General features: G+C 42.0%; 1 protein-coding gene across 2 annotated transcripts in view; it reads right to left on the bottom strand.

Annotated features, from left to right (window-relative positions):
- Positions 1-25,131, bottom strand: part of COL24A1 (collagen type XXIV alpha 1 chain) — a 227,094-nt gene that overhangs the window by 163,183 nt on the left and 38,780 nt on the right. For both annotated transcript variants that reach the window (XM_075832949.1, XM_075832950.1), the window contains exons 4-5: positions 18,785-18,838; positions 3,643-3,696 (exon numbers count right to left, since the gene is read on the bottom strand). In XM_075832949.1, coding sequence (XP_075689064.1) covers positions 3,643-3,696; positions 18,785-18,838 — 108 coding nt within the window. The remainder of the gene's footprint in view (positions 1-3,642; positions 3,697-18,784; positions 18,839-25,131) is intronic.

A 25,131-nucleotide genomic window follows, 5' to 3' on the forward strand; every position in this document is an offset into this window, starting at 1 on the left:
TTTTTTCGTGTTTTTTTGCCCGTTTGTTTTTAGCCGTTAAAGCTTATGCAAAAACCGTGGGCAAAAACAGCCGCAAAAAAAAGCCACAGGTTTTTTCTGCCTCCCATTGATTTCAATGAGAAGTCAGAGGCGGAAGAAAGTGCTTGCCCCTTTTTCACGGTATGCGGCCAGAAGCCCGGCAGGGATAAAAAAAAAAAAATGCCTCTGCCTCCTAATGAAATCAATAGGGGGCAATTTGAGGCCTTCTTGGCGCGGATTGTGATGTGGTTTCTGCCTCAAAATCAGTACCAAGAAAACTCTGTGTGAATTGACCCTTGAATGGATCTGTCACCAGTTTATTAATTCCCTATCTCCTAACTAATCCAATAGGCGCTATGATGCTGATAACTGCAGTGTGATTTGTTGTCATAACACTTATTATTTGCAAAGTTATGAGCATTTTTCTAAATATGCCAATGTGGCTCTGATATCAAATAGGAGGTGACTTTCTTTTCACTCTGGGCGGGGTAATGTTTTCTGGATGACACGGTCTAATCAGCATGCAGCTACTCCTCCTTCCCTGCCCAGCAACACAGTGTGATCATATAGTATACAGCTTCTATTCCCGACTGTGTTTTTCACAGCTAGAACGGTGGTCATATGAAAGATTAGAATCTCTGTTCTAGGTGGTCCACAGCCCGAGCTATGGCTATCTGAAGTGATCCCCTTCCCTCCAGCCTCAGTCTCTAACACTGTGTGGAGCAGCATCATGCTGATAGGACGGAGTCAGAGGCTGTGATGAGGCTCCACCTCAGGAGAATCACTGGTGTTGACACCCACTTGTCTAGTATAGGCTCATTTGCATATTTAGATAACATAACTTTCATAATAATAAAAATTTTGGGACATAATTTTTACTAGTATTATCAGTGTGACAGCGGGTATGAGGGTATGTTCACACTGCCTATTTTCAGATGCAATTCTGGCGTTTTACGCCTCGAATTAGGCCTTAAAAGACATCTCCATTACGCCTGCAAACATCTGCGCATTGCTTGCAATGGGTTTTACGATGTTCTGTTCCCACAAGGTGTAATTTTACGCATCGCTGTCAAAAGACTGCGCGTAAAAAGACGCCCGCGTCAAAGAAGTGCATATTACTTCTTTGGACGTTTTTGGAGCCGTTTTTCATTGACTCCATTGAAAAACAGCTCCAATTATGTCCGTAATGGATGCCGCGAAAAACGCGAGTACTTGCAAAAACGTCTGAAAAATTCAGGAGCTGTTTTCGCCTGAAAACAGCTCCGTATTTTCATACGTATTTTGCGTTTGCACATACCCTTAGATTAGCTAGGAGATTGGGCATTATTAAACTAGTGACAGATCCTCTTAAACCTTCAATACTATTTTGTATTTCTTATGCCATCCATTCTCCCACTGATACATGAGGCCCAATTTGTTGTTATTTTTCCATGTCTAGCTATTTAAAGGGGTTATCCAGGATTAGAAAAACTTGACTGCTGTATTTCAAAAACGGTGCCTCACCTGTCCACAGGTTGTGTGTGGATTTGCAGCTCAGCCCCATTTACTTCAATGAAGCCAAGCTGCAATACCACACACAACCTTTGGATCGGTCTGGTGCTGTTTCTGGAAGAAGGCAACCAAGTTTTCCAATCCTGGACAAACCCTTTATTTTTTTCACTTACAGAAAATTATTTCTCAAATGCAACATCAATCACGCTCTAGGTATCAATTTATTAAAGGGGTAGTCTGGGATATGAAACCCATTTTTTTTTTTTTTTTTTTTTAAATATCCCGTTATGGGAATTTGGTGTTAATGGAAGTGGTCCAAAACACTGATCTAATAGCCTGAGAGGAAAGTGGCTGCAAAGATCATCTCCCTCTGTTCCTCCAATAGCAAAGAATGTGAACCCAATGCCGCCCATACCCATTAGATAAATATCAGATAAACCGGCGGATTATTGCTGGATTGTCTGACAATCTAATTTGTATGAGGGCTTCCGGACTGTCGGCATTTGGCTGGGACATGCCTTCACTTTCCAAATGATCCCTTCAAATTTCTTCTCTGTAGAGCGGCACTCCTGGCCACTATCTGTGTAGGGAACTGCAGTACAGTGCCGTGGTGCAGGAAAAAAACAGGATCAGTGGGGGGGGGAGGGGAGCGTTCGGACCCACACGGATTAGAAAGTAATGGCATATCCATCACTTTTTGATGGGAATAAATCCACCCCCGGTTTTGGCTCCTCAATCGTTACATACAGAGCTCTCAAATAAGAGCAATGTATTCAAAAGAGCTATGACCAAGCTATTGGGTGGAAAAACCCCCAGCAAAGCTTAGTTGTCACATGATCACGTCTGTTTTCCTCTGTAAGGTCTCATGCACGCGGCCGTGCCCGTAATCACGTCCGCAGCCCGCATTCTCAGCCCGTCCTCCCATAGAAAGTATGGGAACACGGCCCGAAGCGACACGGAAAGGTGTCCGCGGCCAACAGAAGTGGATGGGTCCGTAATTGCAGACCGTATTACGGATAATTTTTACGGTCGTGTGCACGGGGCCTAACTGTGGCATATATAACCTTTGTCCATATGCTCTATTATAAAACAAGACCCCCAACTACATCTGTAATCGTAATTTTATATTTTTTGCCCTGTATATCTTTCCAACTGATATCCAAGGGGGGAAAAAATGCAACAAAAAAAAAACAGTACATAGGACACGTTGGAGTTTATAAAAAGAAATATAAAAATGGCAAAATTATGGTTTTCCAAAGCAAAATAATGTGGTCATCACGGCTTTTCTGCACTGTAAAAAAGGCAGAACAAAAACTATAAAAACCAGTGTGTGAATATGGCCTAAGAATAAGTGTATGTTCACATGGCACATGTTTGAGGCAGAAAACATATGAGGCCAATTTTGAGAGAAAACAGCTGCTGGATCCAGATGTATTTGGAGCTTATTTTCATTGTGTTTTTGGTGTTTGCAAGCGCATTTTGAAGCAGATTTTGAGGTGTATTTTAAAAACGATTTTTGTAGTGGGAATGGAAAATCAGTTTAAGCAATGCCTCATGCCACTCCTTTTTACGAGGTATGTTTATTTAAATTCAGGGGCGTAAAAATATGCCTCGTCTGAACTACACAATGTATTTCCTATTGAATTCAATAGGAGCTGCTTCTAGGCGTATTGCAAGTGTATTTTGAGGCGTTTTACACTTCGAAATATGCCTGCAATTTGCCCATGTGAAGACACCCTAACTTTATGAGAAGTTCTTAGAAGCTCTTAGATAGTAATAACGTGTAATAATATGATACAAAGCAAACAACTGAATGCTGGATGGATATACAAGTACTGAAATAAGATGAGCCTCTTCCAAAAAATCAAAGCTCGGGGGCGGAAAGTCGTTCACTGATCTCATTACCTTTAACTTGGCAGTGTATTAGAGAAAATATATTGACATATTGTTGGACTCTTCTCTGCTTTCTGACTCAGTTCTAATTTTGTTTTTTTCTTTACTGTATATGCAAAAAACTCCCCTCTAGCATTCAAGCTACTTGAAGTTATAATTTAGAAGCAAAACAGGTCTTAAATCATCATTTTGTACCTCTCCAACCTGTTCTTCATCTACACAAAAAGTTTATTAACTTACTTTTGGACCAGGTGGGCCAGGTAATCCAGGATTGCCATGGGGTCCAACCATTCCCTAGAAAACAAAATCAACAAGTTAAATTAAAATTGTGCAGGAATATTAATATTCTTGATATTACCCTTTGAGCACTATTTTATAGTCTACATATTAAATAAATCTAGAAAAAAACAAGTTGAGGAACTTTGTATATACATCCTGAGTTACAACCTGTAATAAAAGTCAGGGATGAATTCACAATTCTGTAGGAATTCAGAGCTGAAATCTTTGAGCATTCCTTGCTGGCTCAAGATGCTCTATATAACCAACATATATCTCAGTGCATTAATCCCTATCCCCAATGGAGCTCACAATCTAATTTTCCTTTCTCAGGCACACACACCATGGCCAAATTCCTAGAAAGCCATTTTATTTATTTGTATGTTTTTTGAAGGTGGGAAGAAACTGGAGAACCCAGAGGCAACCCACGAAAACACGGGGAGAACATACAAACTCCATGCCAATGTTGTCCTTGGTCAGATTCGAACCCAGGTCCGTAGGGCTTTAAGGCAATTGTACTACGGTGAATATATTCATGGTTGAACTTGATAAACGTGTCTTATAAACATGTGTCTTGATAGACATGTCAGAAGATTTGATTGGTGGGGGTACGAGCACTGTGATCCCCACCAATCGCTAAAACGAAGTGGCGGAAGTGCTCGTGTGAGCGCTCAGCCGTTTCGTTTCTGTTTGGCTTTTACGGAAAGCCGATGTATCGGAGTACGGGCTCATAAACTTTCTATTGAGATCATACTCTGATACATTCATTTCCATAAAAACCCGAACAGAAACGAAGCGGCAGAGCGCTCACAAGAGCACTTCTGCTTTTTTGTTTTAGCGATTATAGGGGTCTCAGTGCTCGGACCCCCACCAATCAAAACTTCTGACATGTCACTATGACATGTCACTATGACCTGATGTGTTCAGTGTCGGCGAGTCCTGCGTGTCTCTGACACACTGGATCCACCTGTAAACGATCACATCTAAGATCATAACTTAAATTTGATCGATTACAGGTGGATCAAAGACACGCAGGAACTCCGACACTAAAGCCATCAGGTCCGCAGATCTGACGGATTCAGTGCAAAACGAGCGATTCAGCTGCTCTGTATAGAGAAACAGAACAGCTCTATGTCCAAAAGTAAAAGGAATTTTTAATAAAAACTATTTACAGTTACACTAAATCACACTGACTAAGCTATTTATTAAAAATAAAATAAAAATGCCCTCAAAAAGGTGTCCATAGCTTTTAATGGTTTGTGTGGTTAAGGCCTACTGAACAAATATAACTACTGAGCCAAAAGACTGCAACCCTGTGACCACAGAAATACAAAAACATAACTTTTAAGAAGATCAAAAGTACAGGTGAAGACGTTATGACCTTTGCACTAACCAGAGCTTAATCAACTCTACTATAATTTCCAAAAACAGTCAAAATTTTTGGAACATATCAATTTTTCCAGTTTTTAGTGATATTTACAGTTTAATGTCTCAAATGTACTTTGAAATGAAAGCATAGAAGAAATAAACAAGTTAAAGAGAACCTTTCACCTCCCCATACATGTGCAGCTGAGTGCAGCATGTAATAGGCAGGGCTGTACAAACTCGGTCTCACTATAAAAAAATTTCCCTATCTTTCTCCGTTATTTAGATATCGGTGCCGTTCTATTTGGCGTCGGATATTTGAATAACCTCCCGAACGGTCAATGGGCGTGTAATTGGCAAGGGGGCGTGTAACATCGCTGTGACATTGTCCAATCAGCAACGGACAGTGTCACAGCAAGAGCTGGAGAGAGGAGAGCGAGAGCGTGTGCGCGCAGCTCCGCTGCCACCACGGAACAGAAGAGGAGAAGAATGTGAATTCTTCTTCTTTTACATGGCGGCGGGAGTATCTTTGGCAGAAGCATCGGAGCTGCGGGCGCATGCTCTCATTCACGCTTGAGCTCTCGGCAGGCAGTCTTGTCATCCTTGTCTGCCGAGAGCAGAAGAGATTGCTCGCACAGCTCCGAGCTGCGCGTGCGCATTCTCGTACAGCTCCGAGCTGCGCGTGCACGCGCACACTCTCTCCTCTCTCCAGCTCCTGCTGTGGCATTGTCCGTAGCGGATTGGACAGTGTCACAGCGATGTTACACGCCCCCTTGCCAATTACACGCCCCATTGACAGTTCAGGGGGTTATTTAAATATCGGGTGCCAAATATAACGGCACCGATATCTAAATAACGGAGGATAGGAAAAAAATTTAAACAGCCCGGCCCATAACATGTTGCACTCAGCTGCACATGTATGGGCAGGTGAAAGGTTCTCTTTAAGATGAATAAAAATAATAGATTAACTTTGTTTCAACAAATTAAATCTAGATTTTTGACTCTTTGCTGATATAACAGCTTAAGGGGGAGTTCACAAAGAGTTTTTTGGCGCTGTTTTTGACATGGAAACCGCATCAGAAACCGCGCCAAAAAACATCCAAAATCGTCTTCTATTAATTTCTCACGAGAAAAAAACAAAAGCATCATGTCCTACTCTTCAGGCGTTTCAGTCTCTGACCTCCCATTAACATCAATGGGAGGCAGAGAAAGTGTTTTTCGCTGCGGTTTTTGCCCGCGGCACTCAATGGCCATGGCCGAAATATGCAGCAAAAAAACACGGCAGGTCTAAATCTGCCTGAAGATTTTTCCGCCTGCAAAAAACTCTGTCTGAACTAGGCCTTACACCGATTGTTTAAAGCGGTTACTAGAGGAGGCATTCTTTCTACTATTGCATTTAGATATTGTTCAGAAATTTCTTCCCAACATTGTTGCAGAAGTTACCAACATTTTTGCAGAATGTGCTACACTTGTAGGTTGCTTTGCTTCCATTCTTCTGTCCAATTCATCCCAAACAAGCTCAATGGGGTTTAAGTCTGGAGACTGTGTAGGCCATACAATTGTTTGAAGCCTACCGGCTTCTTCTTGTCTTCTTAGGTAGTTCTGACATAACCAAAAAGTATGTTTTGGATCAGGGGTCTCAATCACGCGGCCCCTGGGGCTGTCATCTGCGGCCCGCGGGACACAGAGCCACTAGACTCTGGAATTCCCTGACATCGCTGTCCACATATGAACAGCGATGTCTGGGGCTTCCCCAGAGCCGGAGTCCCATGCAGAGCACTAGTATCGGCTATGCTCCGGGACTCTGTGGAATTCCCTGACATCGCTGTCCATATATGGACAGTGTGTCAGGGTCTTCCCCAAAGAGGAGTCCCGAGCAGAGCGCTAGTACAGGCTCTGCTCTGGGACTCTGTGGAATTCCCCAGAGCAGGAGTCCCAGTGATGTCAGGACCACAGCTGGAGTCCCAGGAAGAGCCAACTAACGCTCTGCCCAGGACTCCAGCTCTGGGGTTGCCCCGGACATCTCTGTCCATATATGGACAGTGATGTCAGGAGCAGAGCTGGAATCCCAGGCAGAGTGCTAGAAGTGGCTCTGCTCCGGGACTCCAGCTCTGGGCAAGCCCCTGACATCACTGTGGCAGCATCCACAGAGGGCACTGCGGCAGCATCCACAGAGGGCACTGCGGCAGCATCCACAGAGGGCCCTGCGGCAGCATCCACAGAGGGCCCTGCGGCAGCATCCACAGAGTGCACTGCGGCAGCATCCACAGAGGGCACTGCGGCAGCATCCACAGAGGGCACTGCGGCAGCATCCACAGAGGGCACTGCGGCAGCATCCACAGAGGGCACTGCGGCAGCATCCACAGAGGGCACTGCGGCAGCATCCACAGAGGGCAGAGTGGCACTATCTAAAAAGGGGCTGCCCAATCTTGACATGTGTGTCTGCCAAACGCTGCCAACTGAGCCACTGGATTGCATTTAGCGACACTTAAACTGGAAAACTGGATTGTTGAAATAAGCACGTGGAGAAATATCTCAAATTTTAAACCTAGCGATATTATTATAGTAATGTAGTATTAATTTTATATTAATGTAGTATTATTATTATAGTAATGTAGTGTTATAGTAGTTCAAATAAGTAATTTATTAACAATAATTTTGTATTGTATCAAATTTGTATTGTATCAACTTCCCATTTTTTCTATATGCGGCCCACTTACCCTGCCGAATTTGAGACCCCTGTTTTGGATCATTGTCTTGCTGTAATATGAACCCCTGACCAAGTAGGCATATACAGGGGGTATAGCATGGCACATCAAAATGCTGTGGTAGCCCTTTTTGTCCAGTGTGCCAGTAACCCTGTGCAAGTTGCCAACTCTGGATCCAGCAAAAGAGCCCCAGACCATCACGCTTTCTCCTCCATGTTTGACACTTGGTGTCACACACTGGGGGAGCATCCATTTAGGTACTCGACGACATACACAAACCCTGCGTGATGTACCACAGATGTCAAAATTTTGATTCATCAGTCCATAAGACCTTCTTCCACACTTCAGTAGTCCACTCGAGGTGCTGCTTGGCGTAGGCAAGTCTTTCTTTATTTTATTTTGCAATCTTAGCAGTGGCTTTCTCATTGCTACACGACCTGTCAAACCTGCAGATAAAAGTCTTTTCTTCACAGTTGAAATGGAAACTAGTTTAATCTTTGCTGCATTAAGCTGGGCTTGAAGATTTTGTGCTGTGAAGTGCAGAACATGCAAACTGTTGACTCTCAAAAACTTGTCACCTGATTTTGTAGTGGCCTTTGGTCTGCTAGACCTCTTCCTGTCAGAGTTTCCACCAGTTTCCAAGTGCCTTCTGATGGTATAGAAAACTGTACTGACTGCCACCTTGTCTTTCTTGGCAATTTCTCTCTAGGACACTTCTAAGGCTGGGTTCACACGACCATGTTACGTCCGTAATGGAAGGAACGTATTTCGGCTGCAAGTCCCGGACCGAACACACTGCAGGGAGCCTGGCTCCTAGCATCATAGTTATGTACGATACTAGGAGTCCCTGCCTCACTGTGGAACTGCTGTCCCGTACTGAAAACATGGTGACAGTACGGGACAGTTGTCCTGCAGCGAGGCAGGGACTCCTAGTGTCGTACATAACTATGATGCTAGGAGCCGAGCTTCCTGCAGTGTGTTCGGTCCGAGACTTGCGACCGAAATACGTTCCGTCCATTACGGACGTAACATGCTCGTGTGAACCCAGCCTGAGGGTTATCATTGTCTGTCTTCTTTTGTTAATTGCCTTTTTCTTGCCATTATGATATCAATGTAATCTGTCCTGAAGAGCTAAACTGTCCAAGTCCTGCCCTACAGGGTGTTGTAATGCAGTCTGTTCCAACACTGGTTATATAGAATCAGAGGGTTTGAAAGTAATCTCCAAAAGTTGAGACACCTGTAGGAATAGTTTGCATCCAATTTCAAAGCATAATTTGCTTTCTGTGCTACAGAGCAGCAGTCCTAGATTTTTATGTTTATAACTTACTTTTGAAACCATTTCACCATATTTGCTGTACTACAACGGTGTTAATGTAAAAATATAACTGGAAAAATTGAGGTGTTCTAAGACTTTGGACCGGTAGTGTATATAATATAGATAATGTATATAATATAGATTATTTCCTCACATGATTTAAAGCTTTAATCTTACGTTTACGAGTAATGACCATGACAAATATAAAACAAGTTCTCTGACCCAAAGAACAAATTAAATATTTTAGAACCATAGAGATAACGAGTATTGGATTGGGTTAGGTTGGGTTGTCAAATGGGTTTTCCAACAATTGGAAAAACCCCTAAAACCCTTCCCACTCAAAAATAACTTCAAAATTTGATAATAGGAATTTTAAAGAAAAAACTATCTGTTCCCCAAAAGACATCCCCCATAGATCCCTTCTGCTTTGGGCGTTATGATTTTGAAGAAATGACGTGTCAACCATAATGACGTCATGTCACGTGATCACAAAAGTGATCGATCACCTGGCATGGATTGGCAGCTGCAGTCACGTGACATCGATATGGAAGACAGATTGATGCATCAAGATTATAAAACCAGAACAGCAGAGATAAGGATGAGAACATTTAAAGAGGCTCTGTCACCAGATTTTGCAACCCCTATCTGCTATTGCAGCAGATAGGCGCTGCAATGTAGATTACAGTAACGTTTTTATTTTTAAAAAACGAGCATTTTTGGCCAAGTTATGACCATTTTTGTATTTATGCAAATGAGGTTTGCAAAAGTACAACTGGGCGTGTTTAAAAGTAAAAGTCCAACTGGGCATGTATTATGTGGGTACATCGGGGCGTTTTTACTTCTTTTACTAGCTGGGCGTTCTGACGAGAAGTATCATCCACTTCTCTTCACAACGCCCAGCTTCTGGCAGTGCAGACACAGCCGTGTTCTCGAGAGATCACGCTGTGTCGTCACTCACAGGTCCTGCATCGTGTCGGACGAGCGAGGACACATCGGCACCAGAGGCTACAGTTGATTCTACAGCAGCATCGGCGTTTGCAGGTAAGTCGATGTAGCTACTTACCTGCAAACGCTGATGCTGCTGCAGAATCAACTGTAGCCTCTGGTGCCGATGTGTCCTCGCTCGTCTGACACGATGCAGGACCTGGGGAAGTGACGTCACAGCGTGATCTGCCAGAAGCTGGGCGTTGTGAAGAGAAGTGGATGATACTTCTCGTCAGAACGCCCAGCTAGTAAAAGTAGTAAACACGCCCTGATGTACGCACATAATACACGCCCAGTTGTACTTTTACTGTAAACACGCCCAGTTGTACTTTTGCAAGCCTCATTTGCATAAATACAAAAATGGTCATAACTTGGCCAAAAATGCTCGTTTTTTAAAAATAAAAACGTTACTGTAATCTACATTGCAGCGCCGATCTGCTGCAATAGCAGATAGGGGTTGCAAAATCTGGTGACAGAGCCTCTTTAAAAAGTATATTGTTGTTTTTAGAGGTGGGACCTGCTGACATTTATGACATATCCTGTGGATATGCCAAAAAATGAAAAAGTATGGACAGCAGCACACATCTCCAGAAGTAGCAGCAAAAAGGTGAAGTTTATTATCAATGCATCAGAATAGCAAAAGCAACGTTTCGACCGGTGTTATATGAAGGGTCTTTCTCAAGCCTAACAAAGTGTCTAAAAACATCATCTTAAATACACAGGTGTAAAACAGCACATGGTGCAATCAAACCAATCACAGTGTTTCTCATATACATTGATTAAACAACGATTATATAACAGGTGTAAATATCTAGTCCATTGTAAATGACAGCACCAAAATAATAGATATTGTATCAAACATATATATGTGAGGCATTAAAAAATCCTAAGGAGGAGATCAAGCTCACCATATCGCAGCAGGATTCATCGCTCAAAGAGACCTAATGTGAATGTCAGAAAATAGTATATATCAAATAGCACAGCACCGATCTTTGGATATCCTGTGGATATGTCATAAGTGTCTCTGATGGGAAAACCCCTTTTCTTTAGTTATGTCATGGCCAGCTTAATACCGTTTTTTATTGTAATACAGTCTCAATGCCTACTGCTTTTCTTTTCTGTTTTTTTTATCGTCTGCTTTTTGAAAACATTAAAGTGAGGTAATCCCTTCTCTTTGCCAACACAATTAGCATAATTGGCATATTCACAGACACATTGAAAACCACATATAATCCAAAGCAGTTTTTTCCATGCTTAGTATAATAACCATTACTTGTCGTATAAGGATATAATTCGTTTAAAGAAGCGGACCACCCACTTGCCTTAATAACACATATAATCCTATGGATCTATTCCACCAAGGTCTGTCAGCAACACATGAAAGTAGCAGCGGGTTTAGTTATGCGAATAGATGTTCCAACCACATGTAACCATTAAACCAACTAGGCCGCTTGCCATCTATGCGCAAGATTTCATACACCACAGCCCCTCGGAGGACACACATTTTCCAAAATGTTTTCAAACTGATTGGAAATGGGAAAAAAATTAATATACTGATGGCCGAGGCCAATTGACTTGGTATCAATTAAATGGGGTTCTGTGATGGCCTATACTTAGGATAGGCTACCAATGTTTAATAGATGGAGGTCCGACCTCCTGGTCCCCACCGATCAGCACAATGAAGGGGTCGTGGAACTCCCATGCTCTCTGTTGAATAGGACGAGCTGCAGTACCAGGCACAGGTGCCCATACGGACGAGCAGCTATGGCTGTGTAAACAATGAAGGACACATTCATTGTGCTCATCAGTGGGATTCCTGTAGGTTGGACCCTCACCATTCAGACATTGATAGCGTATCCTAAGAAGTCCTAGAGAACCCTTTAAAAATATTGACATAACGTCTAGCCTTTAAAAACATCAAAGCAACCAAATCACGACAAAGCGACCAAATGTGGTCGTACCCTTAGGCTCTGTTCACACGGCGTATTTTGCGTGGCGGGTCCTTCCCGCAAAATCCACCGTGGAATTATTCCTGATGTCAGAAAGAGGATTCGTCATCCCATTGACTTCAATGGGAGGTTCAGGCGGAATCCTCCCGAAGATCGAGCAGGACGCTTCTTTTTCCCGCTAGCTGAAAAAATCAGCTAGCGGGAAAAAGAAGCGTCCGACTCCCATTCAAATTAATGGGAGGAGGAATTTTGCGACCGGAATCCGTGGGGGATTGTGCTGCAACAATTCTGCCGTGTGAACAAGGCCTTAAAGTGAAGATCTGGTTTGGACTCACACTAATGATTATATCAGGGGATAATCAAAGAATTACCAGGGAACACCCAGCAGTTACCTAAAATAATGTTTCAATTGGAAGAGAGATCGATCAGAAAAATAACTCTGCAGGGCTACTGTATCGTTCATTTAAATCACACAAATTATTTCCTTGCGAATAACTGCTTATTGTTGGCACGATTGCACTGGCCTTCCTGAGTACCCGAAAATCTTCCAAAGGGACCAGGTTCTGACACGATAATGGGCCCCAAAGGTCCAGCCAAGGTGGTCAATCATATAGGGACTATTTCTTACGGGCTGATATACAAATAACCTATTAGATCGCATTGATGATCCTGCGTGTGCAATGATAACAACAAAGATTACAATGTAATTGAAAGTGGACGTTAACATGTACTGAACGCTGGGTGGTAGGCTCTCCGAGTCATTTCCTCTGGTAGGACGTAGGAGCAAAGCACCCCAGTCTGACACGGGATACAAAAAGCGGGACGCCCATGACCAATTACGATCGGGTCAATATGCAACATATAATAAATAAATATTTTTCAGAATTTTTTGCTTACATTTGACACTTTCATTCAAAAAGAAAACACTGATAAGAGGGATTATACAGACACCATAGCGGTGAGTGTGTTGCCCTAAGCATTTTGCACCATAATTGCACAACAAATCTAAACACGGCCCGGCTTCCTTCTGCCCTGTAGCTAGGTTTGGCAGAACACTTTTCAAAGTCAGGGAACTGGAGAAGAGGATGACTTGCATTCCCTGCTTGTCAGTGGCGCACATGTAAATGCTTTGTGATCTCAGACAGACAGTTGGCTGTACTTGAATGGTATGGTCTCCTTAAATAACCCAAAATACAAACTTGGACAAAAAAAAACAACTTTCAATGCTGAAACAAAACCAATTCAATCTGTTCAATTGCAAAACTATTAATCGCAACTGGATCTGGCGAACACCTGCTGCAGAGTTAAGCATTTGTCATTTATAATGGGACCTTGTCTTTTTCCAATATCCCATCTGGCCATTGAGGGATACTTTAAATAGACCTATCAACTAAAGAAAGTGTTTCTGCCATTTTGTAGTCAGAAACAATAATCATAAGTTCTCAATTACTAATCTTAGAGAGGCATCAAAAGCCTTATGTCTCAGTAATGTCACCTGATCAGAGTCACGTAACAGTCTTAATACTGTATGGATGGGTGGAAAAGTATCATAACAAGTAGTGGAGAAGTAGTCATTAGGGTTAACCCCTTAGTGACCAGCCTATTTTAGACCTTAATGACCAAGCTATTTTTTACGTTTTTCCATCAGTCTCATTCAAAGAGCTATAACTTTTTTATTACTTTTGCGTCGATATAGCTGTATAAGGTCTTGTTTTTTGTGGGACATGTTGTATATTTTAATAGCACCATTTTGGGGTACATAGAGTTTATTAATTAACTTTTATTAACTTTTTTTTTGGGGGGGGGGGGGGGGAAGAAAAAACCCCCAGTAATTTCGCTACTCTTTTTTGCTTCCTAAATTTACGCCGTTTACCGTGTGGTATAAATAACAATAACTTTATTCAGTGGGTTGTTACGATTGCAACGATGCTAAATTTTACTACTTTTACACAGTAACAACACTTTTTTTTCAAAATTATTTGTTTTTGTGTCTCCATATTTGAAGAGCCATAACTTTTATATTTTTCCAAAAATGCAGCTGTATGAGGGCTTTTTTTAATTTTTTTGCGAGACAACTTTTTTGGAGTACATGCAAATTTTTGATCACTTTTTAGCCCATTTTTTTTTTAAGGCAGGATGCACAGAAAACAGTAATTCCGCAGCAATACCAAATATCTGTAACCTTTTTATTTATTTTTCATTTTGTTTATAATAAAGCATTTTGTAAGGGTATGTTCACACAGAGGTTTTTGCAGGCGGCCATTGAGCGCCGATTGGCAAAAATGCAGCGAAATATGCTTTCTCTGCCTCCCATTGATCTTCTCAATGGGAGGTCAGAGACGTAAACGCCCGAAGATAGGGCATGTCACTTATTTTTCCCACGAGACAGTTTTTCCGCATTTGAAATCAATGGGAGGCATTTTCGGCCATTTTTTGGCACGTTTTCAGGTGCAGTTTCCACGTCAAAAAACGTGTCAAAAAATTCTGTGTGAACTGACCCTTAGAGGAAAAAGTGGGCTTTTAATTTTTTTTACTTTGGATTTTTATTTATTTATTATAAACTTTATTAAGGTTTTTTTTTAAACTTTTTTATTAGTCCCACTAGGGGACTTCACTATGCGATCATCTGATGGCTTTTTATAATACACTGCTGCATTGCAGTGTATTATTGCCTGTCAGTGTAAAATTGTTAGGCTATGGCTCTGGCATGGCCTAGCAGGCATTAACTAGAGGCAGACCTGGGGGCCTTTATTAGGCCCCCGGCTGCCATAGAAACACGGGCACCCTGCCATCGCATTGCAGAGTGCCGGTGGGGTGAGAGAGGGTACCCCTTCCCTCCAAAACCACTCAGATGCGGCGCATGCTATTGCGCGTCACATCTGAGGGGTTAAACGTGCAGGATAGATACTGATATGAATCCCGCCTGCTCGAGGAGGTCTGCTCCCAGCCCTCAGCTACCTCCAGTAGCTGAGAGCAGGGAGCTTTAACTACTTCCGGCGGTGATTATTTATTCCGCTGCAGCGCCGTAAATAGGCTACTGCATTGGGATAAAGCCCGTTAGTGGCCGCCGTATAAACACCTACGGATGTAGCCATCTTTAACTTGACTCTGATAACTTGCTGCAGCATGATATCACACAACAAAAGCCATTGAAAAGTCCTTGAAATAGTCAAGATAAGGGATCTAGCCACTGTTTATTTTATGCGTTAAAAGTCAAGGTAAATACGGCTACATCTATATGGACGGTCACTAACAGGTTAAAGACGAAGTACCGTACTCGTTCTACTAAAGGGTTAAACCCACCTTAGACATTGAGGGTATATCGACAGGATATTCCAAAAAATGTCTGATAGATGCAAGTCCCAACTGTGGTCACCCGAACCCCGTCCTGCTGGATCCAGTCAGAGAATGAATGGAGAGATCGCTCCACATGTGTGCGGCTCTATCCATCGATTCCTATAGGAGTTATGGAATTGTGGTTTCAGCTGTTTCCGGAAGTCCTATAGGAATCAATGGAGAGCCATGCACATGTGCAGTCACTTCTCTATTCAATCTCCTCATGGATGCGCGACAGGGGTCCGGTGACACCCATTCTGGAGATAGGTGCGGGTCCCATATCTTGTGGATATGCCATAAATGTCTTAGATATGAAACACCCTTTAAAATTCCATCTAGCATAGGTAAATTCCCAGATTATGTTATCGCATTCGCAGCTGCCAGTTGCTTTTTTTTTAAAGACGGGAAACCCCTTCAAGACAAAATGTAAAAAAATCCATTACTCCTCTACTAATAATTTGTATGTTTTTGGATGTATAAGTCCTGTAGTTGATTTTCTATTTACTGCTGAAATGTTGAAATCTATTGAGTCACTCTGGGGTTTACAGTCCAGCCCAAAAAATGGTTTTCTTTTTTTTTTTTTAATGCATCATGCTCTACTTTTACATCTAACATATTGAACTAAGGTCGAGGTGAATAATGACTCAAGTCTTTTGGCCAAGTTTACAAAATAACCAACTAGAAAATCGAACCATTCCCAAAATATAAAAACTGAATAGTTAAAATTATAGTAAAGATGCACACTTCATCACACACCAATCATAAACAGCCAGCTAGGCTTCCGGGCACAAGTTATAATAAAACATAACTCACTATGCAAAGCCACAATTATATCTAGACTACACATAAAAGACAGGGTGGAATAAAATACTTTATATTTAGGATCTGCCAGACACTTTGGGAGACAGTAAATGGGTGTATCCATAAAAAAAGCCTAAAAAAGGAGGAAGAAAAGAGGAGCAAAAGATTTGTGCAAACACTTAGAGAGCATAAGTATATATAATTTTCTCCCCCCGTATACGGAGGCCATTGTTGTAACTCTAAACGAGGTCAAATTGACCCTTGCTTGTATGTTACTATAGGTATGGTGACAAAGATAAAATTAGATTGTGAGCTCCAATGTGGGCCACTGTACAAAAAAAATACATAATCCGCATAGGTCTGCAGAGTATGGTTAAACTATTTAAAGAGGAAGTCCGAAGTGATGTGTCAAAACACACCGTCGGTGGTGGTCCTCAAGCTCGGACCGACGCCTCTGATACTGGAATTACCCGAAACCCTTTAGTTCAGGAATTCTTCTAGGGGAGAACACCACCGTAATTCGGATTCCGTATAAATCCCTGAAATTGTCCTCTTCCGACAAATTATTTTCTGCCGTTTCTTAAGCTGACCATAGATATTAGATAAATGTTGGCCAGATATTTAGAGACCTGTTGGGTCCATGGTCGATCTGGCCCACCAGAGTACCAGGGGATTGTCTGGTGGGCACATGCTCTGACAATGATGGCACCCAGGGGTTCAGCAAAAATAAGAAGGAAGGGAGATAAACTTTAACAATGCACCTATCATAAATACCATGCTAACCTTAGGAAATTTGTGTAATAAAACCACATTGTTAAATAATTTTTGTGTTGCGTATTTCTGCCATTAATAAGCATTTTAAAATTATGTAAACTCTTCTTCAGGACTAAACTTCAATGTTACAAACAATCGGCCGTATTCACCACAGACAGCAGACGACTTCAGATTCACTACAAATATCCAACCTGACAGACAATGGGGGAATATAAAAAAAAGGTTTACGCAAGTTTTCTGGTGTAAAAAAAGTTGTAAACAGTCACTATAGTTGTGCTAAAAGTTGCAATTTTTTTTTCTACTGTTCTCCTCACTTTACAAAAGTGGTGAGAAAAAGGTGTAGGATTTAGTCAAAGGGGGTGGGGCCTCTGCCGGAACAACAGATTTATCATTATTTACAACAGAAACTGGCATCAGCTATGGCACAAATCTACACCTGTGCATTGCAAGCGTAGATTTTCATTTTTGTCACACGGACAGCCAAAGATGCGTCAAATATATTAAGAGGTGTACACATTAATATATTTGGTGTATTTCTGCCGACGGATTATATTAAACGGTTTGGCCAGGCAGGAGGAGGTTTTTCATACTGATGACCTATCTACAGTATAGGTCATCAGTATATGATCGGGGGGGGGGGGGGGGGTCTGACACCCGAACCGCACACCGATCAGCTGTTCCGGCTGCCTCCGGGCACCAGCAACTATGCAGTGGTCGGTGCCGGAAGCAGATGGCTCCGGGCCCCGTATAGCGGCCGTGCTGCAGTACAGCTCCTATTCAAGTGAATAGGAGCAGAGCTGCAGTACTGCAGCATGGCCACTATAATGTAACCAGAGCCATCTGCTTCCGGCTCAGCGTCGCTTATAATCCACCCCTGGTTTTCGGTCCTTTTCCGCTTGTCCACTTGCCACCATGACTGTTCATAATTGACACTGCTGCCTGGCTGAGGGGTGTGAGAACGCTGCAGCGTCTGCCAGTACAGTGCGTACAGGAGCCGCTGCCCTCAATTCCCACAAAACATTGCGGTTGGAATCGAGAGCGTGCCCACACTGACAGATCGCCGTCATAGCGAACACGGGACTTATTAGTTCTCAATGTTTTCTATAGATCAATATTTTTTGTGTGGATACAGATAGAGGCTTTTTTGGTGCGTAGATAAGACCACCTATACCCGATGCCTCTAATGATGACGTCACTCGCAAGACGAGGGCAGTGGGAATTGCTGATGTATGGGAGGGGATCACTTTGGCTGGAACACACAGCAGACTAGTGGAAGAAGTCCGTATAAACAGAAACAGGACTGTTTTCAGTGTAAAAATTTGTTGCTATAATATAGAATAATACATCTTGCAATAATGGTCTCAAAGTTAGAGAAAAAAAGTTAAATAATAGTGACCCTTTAAGCTATTTCCTATTCTGCTGTTGTCTTAGGACCACAGTCAATACTACAAAGCCTCCAGAGTGGTGCCGGTCTTAAAGAAAATCGGGCAAGGGTGCAAACACAAGGACAAGGTGCCCCACTATTTCTGTATTGTGCATATGCCTACATATAGAATAAATTGTATTAGAAGCATTTCCTGGAATAAAAGGTTAATACGTTCAAAATGAATGTAAAATAAAGCCGAAATTAATGCAATCCTGCTAAAATAGTCCCACTATTTCTATTTCAAAAGCTTTGTACTATCTATATGAACCAGTTCACACAGCAGCACTTACAATTTCCGGCCGTCAAGTCATACATTCCAGTGTTTAAAAACTCTTCTTTACAAAATATTTCTAAGACACACTTGTTAACCAAGGATAAACTAATGCAATCTATTATCAGGTTGTAAATTAAAAAAACAGATGTGAAACGTGATATGCCAGTTACTCACCCTTGGACCTCTTTTCCCTGGGGGACCTGGTAAACCGGGAGGACCTGGAGGACCCTGAAAACACAGAAACACAAGTATTTTACTGAAAGTCTAAGAATGACTAAGCTCCAGTGTCTCAGACTCTAAATCCCAAACTATCAATTATCAACACCTTCTAACCCTGCAGTAAGATCACAGAGCGCCGGGCTTAAAGCTCTGACTTTCAGCTAAAAATAATCCAAGCATTTAATGGAGCTCCTAACACAGATTCTCATTGAAGCCAATGGAATGTCTGTTATTTCCAGAAGGAAATGATGGTCTTCCATTATTTACAAATTTTTCGCGATAATAAATGGCCATAGTGTGACTGGTCTAAGAAGCTGAGAATTGTACCCTTGTGTAAACTGGACTAACTCAAGTACAACAACTGCACTCAAGTAATGCAGAGTAGAAGTCAACCAGGCTTTGTACACTTTACAGGCACAAGAAGTTTTCTGTATCCTTATAGCGTACTGGTTAACACCTGGTTCTACAGATTTTTTTTCTTTCACAAATCCTTTGAAACATGACAGACCGTCCTTGATCCTCCTCCGAGCTGTGTTGAGAGGACTGGTTTGGCTCTAGGATCTGATTCTTAGTTACATTAGTTGTTCTCCAGACCTTTTAAAACTTAGATAATGTAGATAAAACAACTTTATGTCATTGTGTTTTATGACAGCCAAGAAGGTGTGTCTGGAGTATGTCCTGCGGCCTCTTTTACACTCTTGCTGTGTTTTAAAGGGCACTCCGGGACCCTAAAAAAAAACAACTCAGACTTGCAGCCTTCTTTATACCGATACATACATATTTGATGAAAAAAATTCATACTGTAAATGTTCTTAAAGGGGTTATCCCATCAAAAATAAAAACCTTGTCCACATGCCATATTAGGGTATATGGACGTCACAGAAGGCATTTCAACTGCTCCGAAACCCTCTTTATAAGCGACAACGGAGAACTGGTGACAAGCAGTGGCTCTGCCGTACTCGATCTATCCATATATTACATGGACGTTGTAAGGATGGGGGTAGGGAAACAGACAAGTGAGCCCTAATCTACCCGCCACTCAGTCCCTGCCTACTTGCAACGACCCGCCCTAGGCTACGGGGTACAACTGGGCGACGGTCCCTACGCTCAATAAGTGCACGACAGACAAACAGACAAGGGTACACAGAAGCTAAGGGAAATGGGGCAGCTGCCCACGGCAACACCGTGAGCAACAAGAGTGGTGAACGAGCCGAGTCAAACCAGGAGTGTACGAGGTACCAAACGCAGAGCAGGAGAGTAGTCAGTAAGCCAGGGTCAATATGAAGCAGGGTCAAATAGTTCAGAAGCTGCAGCAGGGCCAGGAAACCAAACGAGAAGAATCACAAGCAAGGAGGAACAGGAAAGGCAGGTATAAATAGACAGAGGGCGGGAGCTAGCTCCGTCTGGCCAGGCTGTGATAGGCTCTCCCACTCCTAAGCCTGCCATCCTGAGTGGTGGAAGATGGAGTCAGTCTCACAGACATAGAAGCAGGTGCAGACGGATTACCTATGGGCGTTGACACAGAAGCTGTGCCTGGCAGATCCTTTACAGACGTTCTTTAATCTGAATGGCCACTATGTTATAGTTTGTAACATAGTAACATAGTTTGTACGGTTGAAAAAAGACACATGTCCATCAAGTTCAACCAAGGGATGGGAAAGGGGAAGTAAAAAATTTCTACACATAGCAGTTAATATTTTTTTGTTCTAGGAAATTATCTAAGCCTTTTTTAAAGCCATCTCCTGTCCCTGCTGTGACCAGCTCCTGCGGTAGGCTATTCCATAGATTCACAGTTCTCACAGTAAAGAAGGCTTGTCGCCTCTGCAGATTGAACCTTTTTTTCTCCAGACGGAGGGAGTGCCCCCTTGTTTTTTGAGGGGGTTTTACATGGAACAGGATTTCACCATATTTTTTGTATGCGCCATTCATATATTTATATAAGTTAATCATGTCCCCCCTTAGTCGTCTTTTCTCAAGGCTAAATAGGTTTAGTTCTTTTAATCTTTCCTCATAACTTAAATTCTCCATGCCCCTTATTAGCTTCGTTGCTCTTCTTTGTATTTTTTCCAACTCCAGGGCATCCTTTCTATGAACTGGAGCCCAGAACTGGACTGCATATTCTAGATGAGGCCTCACTAATGCTTTGTAAAGTGGTAATATTACATCCCTGTCCCGCGAGTCCATGCCTCTTTTGATACACGACAATATTTTGCTGGCCTTTGAGGCAGCTGATTGACACTGCATGCTGAAATTTAGTTTATGATTTACAAGTACACCCAGATCCTTCTCAACAATTGACTCCCCCAGTGTAGCTCCCCCTAGGACATATGATGCTTGCAGGTTTTTCGTACCCAGATGCATAACTTTACATTTATCTACATTAAACTTCATTTGCCAAGTGGACGCCCAAACACTTAGTTTGTTTAAATCTGCCTGCAATTCACGAACATCTTCCATAGACTGAACTATATTGCAAAATGTGTAGCCAGCTGAATCTTCACCCAGCAGAGTAATACTAATCACATTCTATGGACAAGACTGACGCTGTTTTTGTAAACTAATAAGCCCAATACTTACAGAATAACACACTACTATAAAACACTTTGTAAAAATAGTTATATAAAGTATTAAAATATAGATTAATAAAGTAAATATATAAGTGTCTAAAGATTAAAAGGTCCTGTTCACATCTGTGTTGGAGGCTAAGTTAGGGGCCTCCGTTGCGGATCCGGCTGAAAATATTGGAAACAATATTGTAGCATGCTGTGCCACTGTTTCCGGTAAAACTACGGACACCCCGATGGAAACCATTGAAGTCAATGGGTTCTGTTGGGCACCGATTGTCTCCGTCGTTCAACAGAATCGGCGCTTCTGGTATTTTCGTTGTTCTGCTTCTCTAATTCTTCTGCGCTATTGTCTCCAGTAAAACCGCAGACACCCTGCCAAAAAATGGACAGAATCCATTAAAGTTAATGGGTTCTCTCGGCACCGGTTGTATCCGTCCCTTGACAAAGGCTGCATTGAGCAGCTGAAACGTTGCATCCTATTGCACAGATTGGTGATTAAAAATCTTTTTTGATATGACCTTTGGAGTGCTGCCTCGATTTCTATTTTTTGTCATATATGGATAGTGACGTTAAGGGACTTCTCCTAGAGCGGTCCCCTACTCCTGAAGCGGAATCCCCAGCACTGTGGCCGGTGATTCCACTCCAGGAGAAGTCCCTGACTTCACTGTGCATATATGGACATTGAATTCAGGGAGTTCTCCTGGAGTAGTCCCCTACAGGAAGGTAGGGGGTGCCGTCTATGGGGGGTGGCTATGTACAAGGGTGCTTGTAGCACTACCTACAAGGGGGATGTGTGGCATTACCTACAGGGGGGCTATGGCAGTATCTACAGCGGGCAGTGTGTGCCATTATCTACAGCGGGCAGTGTGTGGCATTATCTATAGAGGGCAGTGTGTGGCATTATCTATAGAGGGCAGTGTGTGGCATTATCTACAGAGGGCAGGGTTTGGCATGATCTACAGAGGGAAGTGTGTGGCAGAAAATGTACAAATGAAATTCATCCGGTTTTAAAACAGACAGGGAAAAAAACGGATGCAAAACGGGTAAAAAAATCGGCCGTTAAAAACGTAAACACGGCCCGGAATGGAAACGGATGCAAAATGGCCAAGAAAAACGGACCAAAACGGCAGTTTTTATCGGCCGACACTCGGATCCTTTAGTGTGAATAGGGCCTTACATAGGACTGCAGGTAACGTCTACATTATCTGTACTCAGAGTTATCACTGTGTGTTATCTTTGGTGTTACATAGGACTGCAGGTAACATATATTACATTATACCTTTAACCTGGGGAAATAATCTATTATTCAGCAAATGCTTACGCATTTTTCTTAGGTTTCCAATTTTGGTAATTAGGTTTTAAAATACACTTATATATTTTTTTTATTATATTTTTTACAAATACTAATCATCATTCCTTTTGCTAGCAAACCCATGTAACAGGTTTTCTATACTAGTTATATATTTGCCACATGAACCCATTGCAGTGTTTCAAAGTTTTTAGTTTTTGTGAGACCAAAATGACAAAAGTGTCAAAATACTAAATTTAGTGCAAGATGTGATCCCTAGCAATGAATCAAATTCAAGTTTAGGCTGGGTTCACACAACCTATTTTCAGGCGTAAACGAGGCGTATTATGCCTCGTTTTACGTCTGAAAATAGGGCTACAATACGTCGGCAAACATCTGCCCATTCATTCGAATGGGTTTGCCGACGTATTCTGCAGACGACCTGTAATTTACGCATCGTCGTTTGACAGCTGTCAAACGACGACGCGTAAATTGACTGCATCGGCAAAGAAGTGCAGGGCACTTCTTTGCCACGTAATTTGAGCCGTTCTTCATTGAACTCAATGAAGAGCAGCTCAAGATATACGAGCGTCACAGACGCCTCGTATATTACGAGGAGGAGCATTTACGGCTGAAACGACGCAGCTGTTTTTCTTCTGAAAACAGGCTGTCATTTTAGCCGTAAATGACAGCTAGCGTGTGAACATACCCTAACATTTTTCTTTTTCAGTTTATGTATTAAAGCAATGATCTGATTGGTTGGTATGGACAGCTCTGCCGCTTCTTACAAATATATAAGCCTCCAGCCACGATAGTGTTCATTATAGAAGAATTTTTGAATTCATGCTCATAAAGATGAACTCGATCATTAACCCTTTCTGAATATTGGTTAGCGAAAAGTAATGGTTGCATATAGGAGTTCTTACACTTTAATGCTTGAGTTTTCATAAACGGTGGTCTATATCTCATCATCTTATCAAGTAATATATCTGTGATAAGGGGGTTTTACACTGGGTGATTATCGGGCAGACGAGCGTTCAGCTGCTGGTCGCATCGTTTTACAAAAGTGAAATATTATTGTTGTCGGCAGCACATCTCCCTGTGTAAACAGGGAGATGTGCTGCCGACATGATAATAATGTATGGGGACGAGTAACGACTGCTCGTCCCCATCCATAGCTCAGTGTGACAGGAGCAAATGAGTGCCGATCAACGAGGTCTCATTGATTGGCGCTCGCTGCCCTTTTTAGCACATTGGCCCTATAGCCAGTAATGCATTTTCTGTATCTACAAATGCATCTGATAATTGACTGGAATAGGAGCTGTATACAGATTGGGCTGTAGCAGGTAATTCAATCAAAGTGATGTTCTGATATTTCCTTTGTTGCACCGTCCGATTCTTATTCCAAAAGGGCCTTTAGTCTGCACCAGTCTTAATAAAAAAAACAAACAGAAATAAGAAGCGACCAATAAAATTGTTGCAATGTCAGCTGTCCATGCGCCACCGAATGAAAACTTTGCCAGCCAGTTGGCATAAATTTCTGCTATAATTTACACCAGTTCCTGGTGTAAATTATAGCAAATGTGTGGGGTCTCGAGTGGTTACGCCTCTACTGCTATGCTCTGCCCGCTGTTAATCCCACCCCCTACTTGCCAAGAGTAAATTTTTACTGCGACTACTTTTTACTAGGTGAAGATTATGGATGCTTGAAGCTAATAAAAGACTATTCGGAAATTACAAATATAGTTTCGGACCTATGTAACTCTAAACTTGAAGTACACTTTGAAGGAACACTCCAGAAATACATTATAAACAGTGTTATGCCTAGTGCAGGGCCTAAGGGGGTGAAGCATGACACATGGATTCAAAAAATACCAAACATAGAAGTCATACACAGTCCCTTCACTAGGTATAACACAGAGTATCAGTTTTTCTTGGAGTGTTCCTTTAAGATTGTAATAGTATATTTTTACTATCTGAATAAATTGTATGGGATTTTAGGATTCTTTACTAGAGGAATTAGAAAGCAGACACAAACTTGCCTTAAAACATGACCCATCGCTAATGATTGTAATAAAGCATAGAATAGAACAGAGATAAGAGTAATAGACCTATACAAAGACCCACTCATGATTAAAAAATGCATAAAACACAGCTATAAATTTTGTTACTTATTGCTCAATATCAAAAATCTCGGAGGAGTGTGTGAACTTGGCACCATGAGTTGTCTGTAATTTGAGCTCCATAAATATAGATTTAAATATACAACACTACGGCTTGAAACAATTGGCTCTATCTGTAAGAAGATAGAAGGCGTCTGAAAGAACGTTGCTCTAAAATTACTATCCTTTTGCTAAGCCGAGAAACTACAGTCATGTCACATGCCCATCAAATATTCCAAAACTATTTTCACAAGTGACATACATATTATTAGCAAATATAGTCAA

This window comes from Rhinoderma darwinii, chromosome 7, assembly GCF_050947455.1.
Source record: "Rhinoderma darwinii isolate aRhiDar2 chromosome 7, aRhiDar2.hap1, whole genome shotgun sequence".
NCBI classification, from domain to species: Eukaryota; Metazoa; Chordata; class Amphibia; order Anura; family Rhinodermatidae; genus Rhinoderma; species Rhinoderma darwinii.